At 37.3% G+C, this 14,031-nt stretch overlaps 1 protein-coding gene across 2 annotated transcripts in view; it reads left to right on the forward strand.

The window, feature by feature from the left end:
• The window catches only part of MGAT5 (alpha-1,6-mannosylglycoprotein 6-beta-N-acetylglucosaminyltransferase), a 105,094-nt gene extending 91,785 nt beyond the window's left edge, over nt 1-13,309 (forward strand). For both annotated transcript variants that reach the window (XM_063429347.1, XM_063429346.1), the window contains exons 12-17: nt 3,854-4,003; nt 5,368-5,514; nt 5,896-6,012; nt 7,400-7,474; nt 9,615-9,772; nt 10,312-13,309. In XM_063429347.1, the coding sequence (XP_063285417.1) occupies nt 3,854-4,003; nt 5,368-5,514; nt 5,896-6,012; nt 7,400-7,474; nt 9,615-9,772; nt 10,312-10,510 (846 nt within the window). In that variant the 3' untranslated portion in view covers nt 10,511-13,309. The remainder of the gene's footprint in view (nt 1-3,853; nt 4,004-5,367; nt 5,515-5,895; nt 6,013-7,399; nt 7,475-9,614; nt 9,773-10,311) is intronic.
• The last annotated feature ends 722 nt before the right edge of the window (nt 13,310-14,031 follow it).

The raw sequence follows: 14,031 nt of genomic DNA on the forward strand, positions 1-14,031 counted from the left end.
CTGCCATGCCCTCACAGACTACAGGTCTATTTATTATTTGGAGGGGGGACAACTGCAATATATCATCTTTTTATGGTAATGATATAGTGTGCTTTATAATAGTGTCAATAACATTTTTGGTGACGGTATAATGTATTAACAGTAGAGATGTCCCGAACTGTTTGCCGGCGAACATAGCGTGTTCGCGGTCGCCGCGGCGGGCGAACATATGCGATGTTCGGTCCGCCCCCTATTCGTCATGGAGGTGGGAGGGTCTGGGAGGGAGGGTCTGCTGCTGATTGGCTGGAATGTGTCTGCTGACTGTGAGGTACAGGTTCAAAGTTTACTCAATGATGACGAATAGGGGGCGGTCCGAACATTGCATATGTTCGCCCGCCGCAGCAACTGCGAACACGCTATGTTCGCCGGCGAACAGTTCCCGGCGAACTGTTCGGGACATCTTTAACAGTTAAAGTATCAACCAGTGATATAGTGGCTATTAAGTGGTTCATTGTGACATGACTTGACTGAGCGGCATGGGCAAAGATATCCACAGCTGTTAGGCTGCGTGGTTCATCAATGTGGTGCACTGGTATCCCTTTGGAATAAGATGTCCTTTGTCGTCTTTTATGTTTTTTGGGGTTTTTTTTCTGGCTAGCCGATCTCTGAGGTTATGAATCACAACTACTGGCGTCTCCTTCATTAACCAATAAAAATATATCCTTTCTTCATTTAAAGTCTGTGCACTTACTACAGTTTAGATTTTTATAGCAAGCCATTTCATATTTATGACATCTGGAATGATTCTGGATTTGGCGTTAACTGCTTCCCAGCGCGAAACGCTTTGTACAGTCAGTGTACTATTACTGCCAGAAACTTGCTGGCTTCCACTGCCATCGTATTAAGACTTGCTGAAATCACAGTGTGATTAATGAAATCTGAATGATGAGCTCAGAACGTTGCTGTCCTGTCTGAAGGGATATGAAAAGAAAAACACTAAAATGGAGTGCAGTGCTTATACCAGGAATAGGAGGTTGGCATTGGACTGCAGCTCCCCCTATCCTCTGACAGCTATGGACAGCAAATTGGTTGTGGAAGATTATGGCGAAGTAGTCCAGTAATTCAGCAGCTGATGATCCAAATCTATTTTCAGGCGTGGGTCATTTTTTATTTTGTCTGGTACCGGTCCATTTTCCATGTGTTGTTTTTTGGGTTTTTTCCCCCTTAAATACCGGTAGTTGTTTTTACAGGAACATTTAATATAACCTCATTAAACTATAAGTTATGATCACCGAGCAGTGCTGCAGAACAGCTAAATTGGAGAAGTTCCTTCCAATTCTATTATGTACTAAATTGTGTAACTTAATAGTGAATCTGTATCATTTCTGCACAAACCCTAAGCAACCACCGGCATGGAGCAGTGGTGTATTTTGGATTTGTGCTGCAATGACTAAGGCATGACGAAACTTGCGCACCCACAATCTAAATTTGCCCCGCCCCTACCTGTTTAAGACGAACATGCAGTTTTACGGACAAACGCACACTGTCACACCCACTGACAGGCACGCACTCTCAAATACACACACACTCACTGACAGGCACATACACTCACTGACAGACACACTCACAGTGTGTGTCTGTCAGTGAATGTATGTGTAATTCTCAAACTGAGGATACCGCACTCACACTTAGGAATCCAGGTGCTTATTAGGGCCAGGGTTGGCAAAACCCAGTTTAGTAGAATAAATTAAATTAGGTCCTGGCACTCAGTATTGATGCAGGAAGGCAGGTTTATTGAAGAAAAAAAAAAAAAAAAGTGCAACGTTTCTGCCTACACAGATAAAGGCCTCTGTGTAGGCCGAAACGCTGCACTTTTTGTTCCAATAAACCTGCCATCCTGCAGCAATCCTGAGTGCCTGGACCTAATTTATTTTATCTAGTGAATGTATGTGTGTCTCGGTACCACCAAGGGACTTCGAAAGGACAATGTGTTCACGAGCGCGCTCCCCATAGCCTACAGCCCTATGGTCACCTGCACCTTTGCCTGAGCCCAGTATTGCTGCCGGATTACAGCGATCATCCAATCACCAGCTACTATCTCCAGTGGCCATCTCCTATGGACTCACTCACTAGATCAGGACTGATTTATCATAGAGAGGGGTGAGATCCAACCTTTTCAGCCATTTTTTCTATGTTATTTTTTTTGTATCATTTTTTTTTTTTTTTTATATATATAACATCATCTATATGGATTACACATATTCATTGTAACCAATGGAATTGATATTGATACTACTTGGATTTTTTGCTTTCATCATTTAGGGGGTGGACCCACCAGAGTAATTATCTTTGTTGGTATTGATTACGTATCATGGATTTACAGATTTATGTTCACTCACATGAATTTCCACACAGCTTTTTATGCCAAAAAACAGTTTTCTATAGTTGTGTTTTTTTTTTTTTTTTTTTTTAGAAGCTGCCAGTTTATTTCAGAATTGTTGCATGTAAAATTGCCGTCATTTTCACTCAATAGAATTCTTTATTCCACAGCCACCAGCTTCCTTTTCATGCATTAACGTATTTTGGCTCGATCTATAGAAATCTGTTTTGTGTGATTATTTATTCTGATTAATAATAATGGCTATATAAGAGTGTGACTTAATTTGCTGATAAATTGAACAATGCACTTGCTGCAGTCTTCAGATTAGGTTTCCGTATAAAGGGTGGTAAGGATTTTATAACCAATTCTGGGCTAAAAAAAATATATACAATTTTTGGCTTAGAGATTTTGCACCCTTTAAAAAAGAAAAACAAGAGATTCCTATCATTTGGTATATGCAGTCCAACACATCAAAGTGGAGATTTTAAGATTGCGTTTTTTTTCTCTCCTTACAATTCCACTGACGGAGTGATCCGAAAATCATAAAATATTAAAATTCCACTTTGAGTGATTTTGTTTGATCATGCATCAAATATTACCAGGAGTATTACTAATGCAGACTGTTTCTTTCATATGTTTTCCCCCAACCCATGCTGCTTCACTAAATGTGGCTCAATAAGTTCGCCTCTACTGCTGAGCAGACATATACAACCATTCATTCTCAGATGGCTTGTGATGGGAGAGAAAGCTGCACAGAAACCTTTCTCATTCTGATGCACTTCTAAATTCATAAATAAACAAAACATTTGCCTTGTTTAATGTCATGTGTGCCTAAATTGATAAAAGGGACACTCAATGCACAATAACAACATATGCTTATTGTAGTGTTTATGGTGGGAGGTCTGAATGGGTGTAGATCCTGTTTTTTGTCAAACCATATTAAAGTAGCTTGGAAAGACAACCACCTCTGCCATCATAATAAGGCATTTTATGCAGAATCACAGATGATTGAAAGGGCTAATGGCAATTTGACAGCAATTGGGCAAAAACAAATACTGTGAAATCTCAGCTGTAGAAGCCCATCATTGTACGACGTGAGCAATCAATGTATGATCACTCCAGCCAAATATTAAAGGAATACGATAGCGTTCCTTTTACTCCGTCAATGGAACAGAAGCACCTCTAGTGGCTGTCAGTATGATACCCACTAGAGGTGAACTTAACCCCGCAATGTAAAATTACAATTTAAAAAAGGACTGGAACACTACACTTTATTGATATGGAGTCTTGGTAACATTAGTGTCTCTTTAACACACATCTACCTTCTTGTTTACTTGTGTGGTCATGTTTCCATTGCACAAAGTTATTTTTTTCTTAAAATTTTTACCTAGTGGACATATAAAAATGAAAGACTGTAAACAAGTATACATGTTTCTTATAATCTGTGCAATGAACTTCCGACTACTTCTTAAATTATGTTTATCGCTGTTCCAGGACAAGAGTGGGTATTTGGATAAAATACACACCTACATGGAGGTTCACGGCACTGTGCATGAGAAGGGGACAGTCCATATGCCGAATTATGTTAAGAACCATGGCATCCTCAGCGGACGGGACCTGCAATTTCTTCTCCGAGAAACTAAAGTAAGTCCTGTTATTTGTCTAAATTCTTTATGTGCACTTTACACTTGTACTGTAGTGATCTAATGTGAGAAAGGCAGTGCGCTTGTTGTAATGTTTATTTTTTTAATGTAATCTTGCCCCACACACCCAGAAAAAAACAATATAACATGTTAAATGTAAGCAATTTAATACACACTATGCACACAATGTATCACACCAAGATCAAGCCATAATACACTGTATGCAAACAAGCAAGGTTAAACTGATGTTAAATCAGCTTCAACTACAACAATGTCAATCAAATTGTGGTCATGTCTCCCACAATACAACGGCCAATACTATTAATCCCTCCAACGTGGCACATTTCTTGACTGTGTTTACCGAGCGAGTCACGGTGCTTGTTATGGGCACGTTTTAAGGCCACATTATATAAGACGCATTTAAAGTGTAAATATTAATTTAATCTATCTATCTAAATTAATTTGATAGTAACTCAGGTGGTCTTTTCTAAAGGTGATGAATATAACCTAAAATATAAAACTGCCCTGACTATTACTTAACGAAGGTCAGAACCCAGAAATAATCTGTTTAGATCTTACCCTTCTTGACAATCTATTTTTTGTTTGTAGCTGTTTGACATCAGGAGAGAACTCTCATAGAGTGGAAGCACTAGTTTTTATTTGGGGATTTTGCCTTTTAAAATGATAAATTGTGACAGTTTGGGGACAAATTTTAAAGTGGAGAAACTGCCATTGGCGATTGCTCCACACAAATTTGCTCATTAAACTTACTACTCCTTAGTTTGGCTCAGTCCTAAAAAAAAATGTTTTCATTTATTCCACTTTGCTCTGCCTTTTACCACAGAAACACTGAAAGTTTTGTGTTCGCTTTTTGTTTATCAAATATTTGAAATCTACTAGAACGGACACTGGATTTACAAAGACTTTTATTCATGAAATGCCAAACAGATCAGTAATATGCTAGTGGGTGGATTTATCTCCTTTATTTATCATATTTATTGAAATAGGCTCCTGGTTGAGGATCATGATAAATGTAGTCCACAGCACCTATAGTAACTAATATTCTATATCGCTGCCATAGAGTTTGCCTTAAATGGTGGTTTTTTTAAACCTGTGTAATTTTGCTTTCTTCGTTAAGCGTTCCTAAAACTCATCTTTTAAATGATGCTCACTAGAAACTGATTTTTCCTGTGAGCTCCGTATCATGAAAAACAGCCGTATAAAGACTTGTAGAAAATTGCAGAGATTAATATGGCCTGAAAGGATAAAAGGTTCCTTTTGTTTAAGCCAATATTTGGAGTGTTTGCGGTCATGTGAACTCTTTATTTAAATAAAGGTATCCTTCTGTTTATTTTTATTTTGCAGCTCTTTGTAGGTCTGGGATTTCCATATGAAGGACCCGCTCCCCTGGAAGCTATTGCCAATGGCTGTGCTTTCTTGAACCCCAAATTCAACCCACCGAAGAGTAGCAGGAACACAGAATTCTTTAAAGGCAAACCAACTCTGCGAGAGGTCAGTTCTTCCAGCCACTATCCATATCCATCGGACAACAGAAACAAATATAATATATCTGTGTTGATAAGTTCAGGGGACTTAGAAGTTGTTTTCCTGATTATTTAAAGGTCAACATGCAGTATAGAAAAACTAGTATGACAAGTCTTTAGTATAATGTGTTTTTTAATGATAGTCAAAATGACTTTTTCTCAAAACGTATCAATATATATATTTTTATTTTTCAACTTTAATTTTTTTTCTAAAAAAAACAAAAACATTTTTGTCCATTTATCCCATTAATATTTTTTTTTTTTTTTTTTTTTTACTTTCCCAAAAGTACTATCTTGAAAGTTCGTAAAATGTTATGGTATTCATAATTAAAATGGTCCTTTCCCGCAGCTTACATCACAGCATCCGTACGCCGAAGTCTACATCGGTAAACCGTACGTCTGGACTGTTGATATCAACAACCACGAAGAAGTTGAGAAAGCTGTGAAAGCAATTTTAAGTCAGAAGGTTAGCCATGTTGGTTTCAGTCATTCTTTTTTAAATGTGTTGCTGTTGCATTCTGTGTGTTGCTGTGTTGGAGTGATGGGAGGGGGGTACTTTCTCGTGGGTTGGTTTTAGGCATGTGAATGAAAGTTTGGTTTTCTCTAAAGATGACTTTGTTTTCAAAAATGCATGATGGTGCACTCTCACAGGGCATAAAGATGTAAACTGCACATTGTGCTCAACTGTTTTAACTTTTAAGCATTTTATTATTTTAAATACAACAAAAAAAGTGAATGGTGTCAGGATTTCATTACCGAACACCCTAATAACGCTTTACGTGCAGAAGATGAACATCAGAATTCAGTAACAAACCGATAAATCAATGGTAAAGGGACACCATAGTCTCAATACAACTTTAGCTTAATAAAGCAGTTCTGGTGTATAGAATAGGCTTCTGCAGGGTCTAGCAAGCTAGTAACATAGCAGGAGATAAGAAATTCTAAATTAATTTCTACTAACTAATTATAGCGTTCGGAATAGAGATTTGTATCCCTCATGCTACAGTGTCTCTTTAACTGATTTCTAAAACATAGTTTAAAGAGTTGTATGGCCACTGAGCACTGTCATGAAGTTTTACTACATACTCAGCATGGCAGAGAGAGTCACTCCTGGTTTCAAAATACAGGGAGTAAATGTTAGAAGAATTCCAAGATTTTATAAAGTACAGAGGATCTTGAGACATTAGTGTCTCATTGTTGTTTCATAACTGAGCAGTTTGAAAACCTCTCCACTTAGACACTCCTTCTTACCAAGATGTAGTGATCTGTATTGATGATGGAAATAGCAACACTTAAGAAACAATGTACAACAGAGAGCATCAAATATTGAGAAATCTTTGTAGATTATGGAGCCAGCCTTGCATTGGGATTCATTCTGCCTACATTCTAATATTTTTCCCATTCATCCTGGGACACTCCCTGAGATTCTTCACATTTACTGTAATTACCTAGGAATCTGGTCATTCCACGTGTTCATTTCTATTTTCCCATGCGCGATTAGATCCTGGGAATCTGCTTATTTAAACTGGCCTTTATCCCATTTACTGTGAGACAGTGAGAATCTGCCCACTCACCCGCATAAGGAATCTGCCCACTGTCTCCTATTCTATTTAGTCAATTAGTTTTGTGGGTCTGCGGTTTCTCTCTGGGAGCACAGTATAAACGGAGTTGCAATCCTTTGGTGTAGCTGTGATGCTTATTCAGGAATAATAAATATTCACCTCCCATACCTCTAACAGCAAAAGGTTAAGTACCCTTAGTAAAATATTTATTAAGCTCACTGAGTGAGCGGTTTCTCTGCAAAATGTTTCTTGGTGTGACTAATGAAGTTACGTGTTTTTCTCTCTTTGCAGAATGAACCATACCTACCCTACGAATTCACGTGCGAGGGAATGCTGCAGAGAGTGAGTGGCTTAATCGAAAAACAGGTACGTACAGCCAAGTGTTTGAAGCAGATTGCAGAAAACGTGCCCAGCCCAAACCACTGGTTTCCAACCTTTGTTTGGACAAGAAAACTTCAATGAGAGAAATTTCCAAGGCATCGTTAGTCAAATCTTTGCTAGAGAAACATAGAATGTGACGTCCGATAAGAACCATTCGGCCCATCTAGTCTGCCCAATTCTCTAAATACTTTCATTAGTCCCTGGCCTTATCTTATAGCTAGGAAAGCCTTATGCCTATCCCACGCATGCTTAAACTCCCTCACTGTGTTAACCTCTACCACTTCAGCTGGAAGGCTATTCCATGCATCCACTACCCTCTCAGTAAAGTAATACTTCCTGATATTATTTTTAAACCTTTGTCCCTCTAATTTAAGACTATGTCCTCTTGTTGTGGTAGTTTTTCTTCTTATAAATATAGTCTCCTCCTTTACTGTGTTGATTCCCTTTATGTATTTAAATGTTTCTATCATATCCCCCCTGTCTCGTCTTTCCTCCAAGCTATACATGTTAAGATCCTTTAACCTTTCCTGGTAAAGAGAGATATGCACACTTAATATCATACTGACTATTTGTTTTAATTAGTAAATCAATGGGACACTTATCAAAAAGCACATTATAAGGACGGTGTTCAGCCTGTTACAGCCATGAGTCGGTTTGCTGTGGCACACTTTGAGGTAGTTTGAGCCACACCAGTATGCCACGGGACTCAAATCCCCTGCTGAAACACTGTATCGGTACTTTTCATTGATTCCCATGTACCATGTTGAGCAGTAGTCACATTTACCTGCACTTTGTGCAAATAAACAAACATTTTCCAAAGGTCTCGGTAGTTTGCTCAGATAGGAAATATATAAAATTTATATGTGAAGAACATTTACCAGAGATGCCCAAAAGGTAGACTCACTGATATTCTCAAAGACATCATAAAGCCTGACAAAGCAACAAACGAGTGGTAGTCCTAGGGGGTCTGCACATGGACACCTTAACTATAAATGTGCATTTATTATTCTTTAAGTTCCATGGTTGGCCTGAATCCTGTTCCACATTGCGCCCAGCATATGTAAAGTTAACCGTAAGGCAAAATATATTTTGACATACTTTCTACCAGCTTGTGAACTGCGTAACATAATATTGCATTTCCTGCTGTTTTGATCATTTGGAATATTTTAATTTTGAGACTTTGCTGTCCTCTGGTGGTATGAAGACTAAGATACCAAATAAAAGTTTTTATATTACGTAGTCCTGTGTGTAATAGTGTAATAGTCTTAGTGAGGGCTGTATTGGAAACTGTGGGGACGGTTTGGGGTTTGATTTAAAAATAAATAAATAAATAAAACTGTGAAGTAAGGGAGAGAGGGATAAAGATAGATTTCATTATACAATACATATTACCCAACTACCTCAATCTTAAAACATTACAAGTCTAATTTATTTCTACATTAAGGTCAATTGTGCCTAATTTAAATAAAAAAAATGTCCTGATAGTCAGGAAGATTGAAACTTTTAATTTTCCCTGACTCATCCAATGGTCTGTTTTTTTCTTTCTCACATCTACCTCTGCATCATGACATCTCCTGGAGGAATGTAAAAAAAATGATAGTATATGGCACTCGAAGGTATCCCAAATGTTGGTTCCTGTTCATGTTAAGGCTTGAGAAAGATACATTGTGTCCAAACATTGCCCTTGTCACGTTTGGCTCAATTAACCGCCATAAGACAATACTGCTGAGTGCTGAAGCTCCGGTGGGAGGTGATGGGATCACCTCTCTGCAGTGCACTCCATCATGACGCCATATATGGACGCAAGAGTCCAGAAAGCAATGACTGACTGGTTTGCTGTGACCAGTGAGCAGCGTTCACATTCTCCTTTCCATTTTAATAAATAAAAAACAAATCCTTTAATTTGTGAATGCACCGTTTTTCCTAGTTCTATTACTCACGCATATTATTTGTGAATGTAACGAATGATCAAATTATCAGGCGAGAAAAAGCTAATTTGACCTGGCTCCTATTCTCTAGGAAAATGTTAGTTATACGTAAGTCAGAAAATAGGAGAGCGTGTAATGGTAAATTATCGAGATATTTTATGAGCTACTCTTCTGTTTTTCATGTTTTACTTCTACAGGACTTCTGTCACGGGCAAGTAATGTGGCCGCCTTTAAGTGCATTACAAGTAAAATTTGCCGAGGCTGGAAGGTCGTGTAAACAGGTTTGCCAGGAAAACCAGCTGATATGTGAACCTTCTTATTTTCAGCACCTTAACAAGGACAAAGACCTGGCAAAGTGAGTAAAAGGTTTTACAATTGGGCGTCAGTCACACGTGTTACAATAGTCGGACTTAGAAACCTGGCGGTGTTTTGTGAATGTGCCATTTTTTACTTTTTTGAATTCGGTTTAAAGGAACACCCCCCCTTGTACTTAACTGTTTCCCACCTGTCTCTACCTTTCCTGAACTAAGCCATTAGCAGGAGCTGCCATTGGCTCTCTCGAGCTTAGCTCTGCAGTGCAAGGGCTAGCTCATTGGCTGAGAGCATTTGCTAGTAATTCATTGTCTGAAATAGTGGCGTATAGTAGTAGAGCTTCTCTTCCGGACCTAAGGTAAGAAGTCAAACCATTCTAAAATCATTTGGCTACTTACAGTGGGGAAGGTACCCAGGCACTTCACACTGTAGTGGTTATGGTGCTTGAAGTGTTACATTAAAGATTTATAAAGGTTTGTGTTACACCTGTACTGTGGTCTCTCTCATTTTTTTTTTCTTTTGTATATGCGATGCAGCATGGAAATAATATATGTTTTTTTGTATTGTATTGTTTTTATTTAGATTTGGAATCCAGTGCCAGACAACCGAAACCGTGAATGAGATTGTGGTCCCATCAGTAGACGAAAAGAAAAAACATTGCTTTCTCCAAGGAGATCTCCTCCTTTTCAGTTGTGCGGGACATCATTCCATCCATAAAAGGATTTGTCCTTGCAGAGACTATATGAAAGGACAGGTAGCACTCTGCAAAGATTGTCTATAGCATTCACCCCTTGGTTCCTTTTTATAAGCTAAATAAGCAGATAAGCAAAGAGAAACCCCCTTGTGGGATTTTGCACTTTCTGTCCATTGATGTGCAGTGCTACATGGGAAAGAAATCAGTTTGTTGCAGTCTTCTTAATTTTCCAAGGAGTGTGTCTGCAACATGCACATGAGAATGCGCGTGAACTTGGCATCTGGCTTTGAAAGCCTTGCAAGAAGACGTTCCGAGGTTCTCTTTATTGAACACTATGCGCTCCTGCAAATATGGAGAAGCAGTGCTACCTGGTTTAACTTAAGAGATTTGAAAAGCAGAGGAAAACATTAGTTTGTTGGTTTGGCTACACGTAGGCACACCTGAACCCAGGAAGTAATCGCAGATCTCCGCACCAGATGGTCATGTCATGTGATCACAACCGGCTTGTTGGTTTGTGCTACAAAGCATGACTAATCTGAATCTTCTACAAGATAATCCTCTGATAACTCGCTACGCAGCGTTCTTATATTTTGTAGGCAATTTAAAAAGGTGATATTACAGCAAGATCATACCTTCCACATTAGGCTGCCAAAAAGAGATTCCGCTGCACGGATTTTGTGAAACGGTTTACATTTAATATGAACAGTTTGTGATTCCCTTGCAGTTTGTTAAAAATATATTAGAATTGTTCCCTTTCTCTCGCCCTTCATTTAAGGGGGAGCAAAAGAGACACAGCATTGTTTCCTGAATACTTGTGACAAGCTTGAAAGCAAACTTAAAACAAATATTTCATTGTGTAATAATTGTGAATTCCACCATACGTAGTGAAGGGCTGTAGTCTAAGGGTAACGCTTAACGAAAATTACAGTGATAGATATGTATACATGGGTCTCCTTTATTTTTCTAGGCATGCCTGTAATGTATATATTTAACATACGTGGAGTATTTTTCTCTAGCAATTAAGGCTGGAAGAGTGTAAATCATTTTTACCTTTGTAATTATTTCTTTGGCTAGAAGGTCAATGCAGGTTCTAATTTTTGTGAATCTAGAGAAAAAAATCTGCATATCTAAAATAATTAAATGTAGAAAATTAAATTACATGCTTTTTATATCTTAGATCAGAAATCGTATCGGTGATTGCAGCATCTTTCAAAGAATTAATGATTAATATGTCCAATGTGATTCCTAAGTTGTATTTTTTGTTTTGTATCTTTTTTTTTTTTTTTTTTTTTTTTTTTTTTTTAGTAGCGGTTCCTACCAAAAATAAAAACCGTAAAAAAAATGAGTAATGGGTAATATTCATTAAACAGGGAGCTGTATAATGCCAAAATAGGCTATTTGAAAAATAAAATGGCTGTACTGGTGATTTTGGTTTTATTTGGATTCTGCAAGTTTCCCTACCTTTTAATATATAGCTCACTATTTAATGAATAAATGTCCTGTTGTGATTCTGATATTGACAGGTCACGAAGCATGATAGGAGACTTATTGTAGTACTTGAAAACCGGAAAGAGATGTTCTAACAAGTTATTGATTAATTTAAAGCACTAAAACTATGGCCAGGTGTTCTGAAACCCCAGATGTATAGTATTTGGTAGTATGGTATTGGGCAAAATATAAGATAGTAAATTATATTCAAATAAGTCTGTATAGAAGAAAATACTTGTAAATATTTATAAACATAAGCGTTGTATGTGGGTTTTGTATGTGCGTTTGTATATATAGGTATTTGTGTGTGTGTGTGTATGTGTATAATTTTATACACACACGTATATACAAATATGATACATGTAAACATCTGTATAGAGCTATGTGTTTGTGTTTAAAATGCCTGTGTTTTGTTCCCAGATTAATATATTAATTCTAATTTAAGTCCCTCCGCCTGAAATTCTTGTGTTGCATTTGCACTAACAATTTATCTACTAGTTGTGCCAGAATCATTGTGACCGTAAATAAACTGAAATATTTTCCCTCTTCGAACTCAATAGAAACCCCAACTTACGGCCGAGCTTGTACCATACAGAGTATACAAAAACATATATTAAAAAATAAAAAATAAACTCTGAGGATGTGATTGTATGTTAATATTAGAACCTGTGAATTTTTTTTTCCTACAAGTCACCCCTAAATCTCTGAGCGTTTGTAGCGCTCAATATAATCATATCATTTTTGGAAGCCACGATACTATCACTAAATAGGTCCCTATTTGCACTTATAGTACATGGCTTCCGTAGGTTCTGTCGTTTCTGCCATTTTAATGCTCGCTCTTTAGATTAAGCAGACTGTCTGTCCGAATGCAAGAGAAGATTGTACAATAGGTGTTAAGACACGTTCCATTTATTACATCAGATTCATATTAAATTCTGTATTTTTACTGTTGCATTTGCAGATCTAATATTTCTATCCACATTATTCTCAAAGAAGACAGACTTTTTTGATTGTCTTTCTCTATTATTTAGCTTTTGAATACAAGCCATTGACTTGATTGAGTGACGACTCTGCTATAATTCTTAAATCATGCTCACTGCATGCTTTTATCATGGGCATTAGGCAGGTGAAAGGTTTTTATTTTATTGTTGTTTTTTTTGTGCAGCATATCTTAATTATATAATTTCATCTGTTGTATCTGATGGTACAGAATTTAGTTTATTTGAGGAATGGCTGTGTTTTTTTGTTTTTTGTTTTTAAAGCGAGAAAAGTTATAACTATCATATAAATATAATAATTTTATATTTGTTATACCTAAATGACTTAAATGTTAAGACAGCACAGTAAAGATTGTATAAGAAAAATCTGAGCAGGTTTTAAACTCATTGTCATCTTGAACATCTAAGAAATTAAGGGAAACCCTGCAATAAGAATGCGCTCTTTTAATAGATAATAAAAATTTAAAAAGGCAGAACAATTAATTAATACAAATGTAAAATTAAGAAAAAGATACATATGTGCACATTTTCTTTTTGATGCCCAGTTTATCCATTTATCTCCAATAGCTTTTTCACTCATTGGCTTGTCTTTAAATTGACAAGAGCCAGATCACAGCTGCTATTAGGTTACCCATAGCCTGGTGTACAGAGCCACGGTCCATGCGTACACGGTACAAGGCTCGTCTCTCTGTCCTGTCCTGTGTGCGTGGCAGTTAGTCTCTGCATGCTAAACTTGCACAAAATTAGGACAAGTATCAACAAATAAAGAGATTTACAAAAAAAAAAATTAGGACAAGTATCCCGGAGCTCCCGTTCCAAATTGCCGATTGACAGCTCTTATGGACAGGCCAGGGGTTTAAGAAGTTTTTACAAAGTATTGCAGGTCTTAGTGACACTCTGAGCTGCGAATAATAGGTGTTCTTTACACCATTAACTTTACAGTTATGCATAGGTGTGATAACGCTTAGAGTGGCCTATTAAGGGTTACAGGGGCTTTCTTTGGCGGTACATCGACTAAAAACACATTACATACAAATTGCTACTTATAGAAAACCGTAATTTAGAATATTTTATTTCATGCTGTTGGGCAACAGCAGATATGATTGTACTGCAATCTGTTTT

This window comes from Pelobates fuscus, chromosome 8 (assembly GCF_036172605.1).
Source record: "Pelobates fuscus isolate aPelFus1 chromosome 8, aPelFus1.pri, whole genome shotgun sequence".
Classification (NCBI taxonomy): domain Eukaryota; kingdom Metazoa; phylum Chordata; class Amphibia; order Anura; family Pelobatidae; genus Pelobates; species Pelobates fuscus.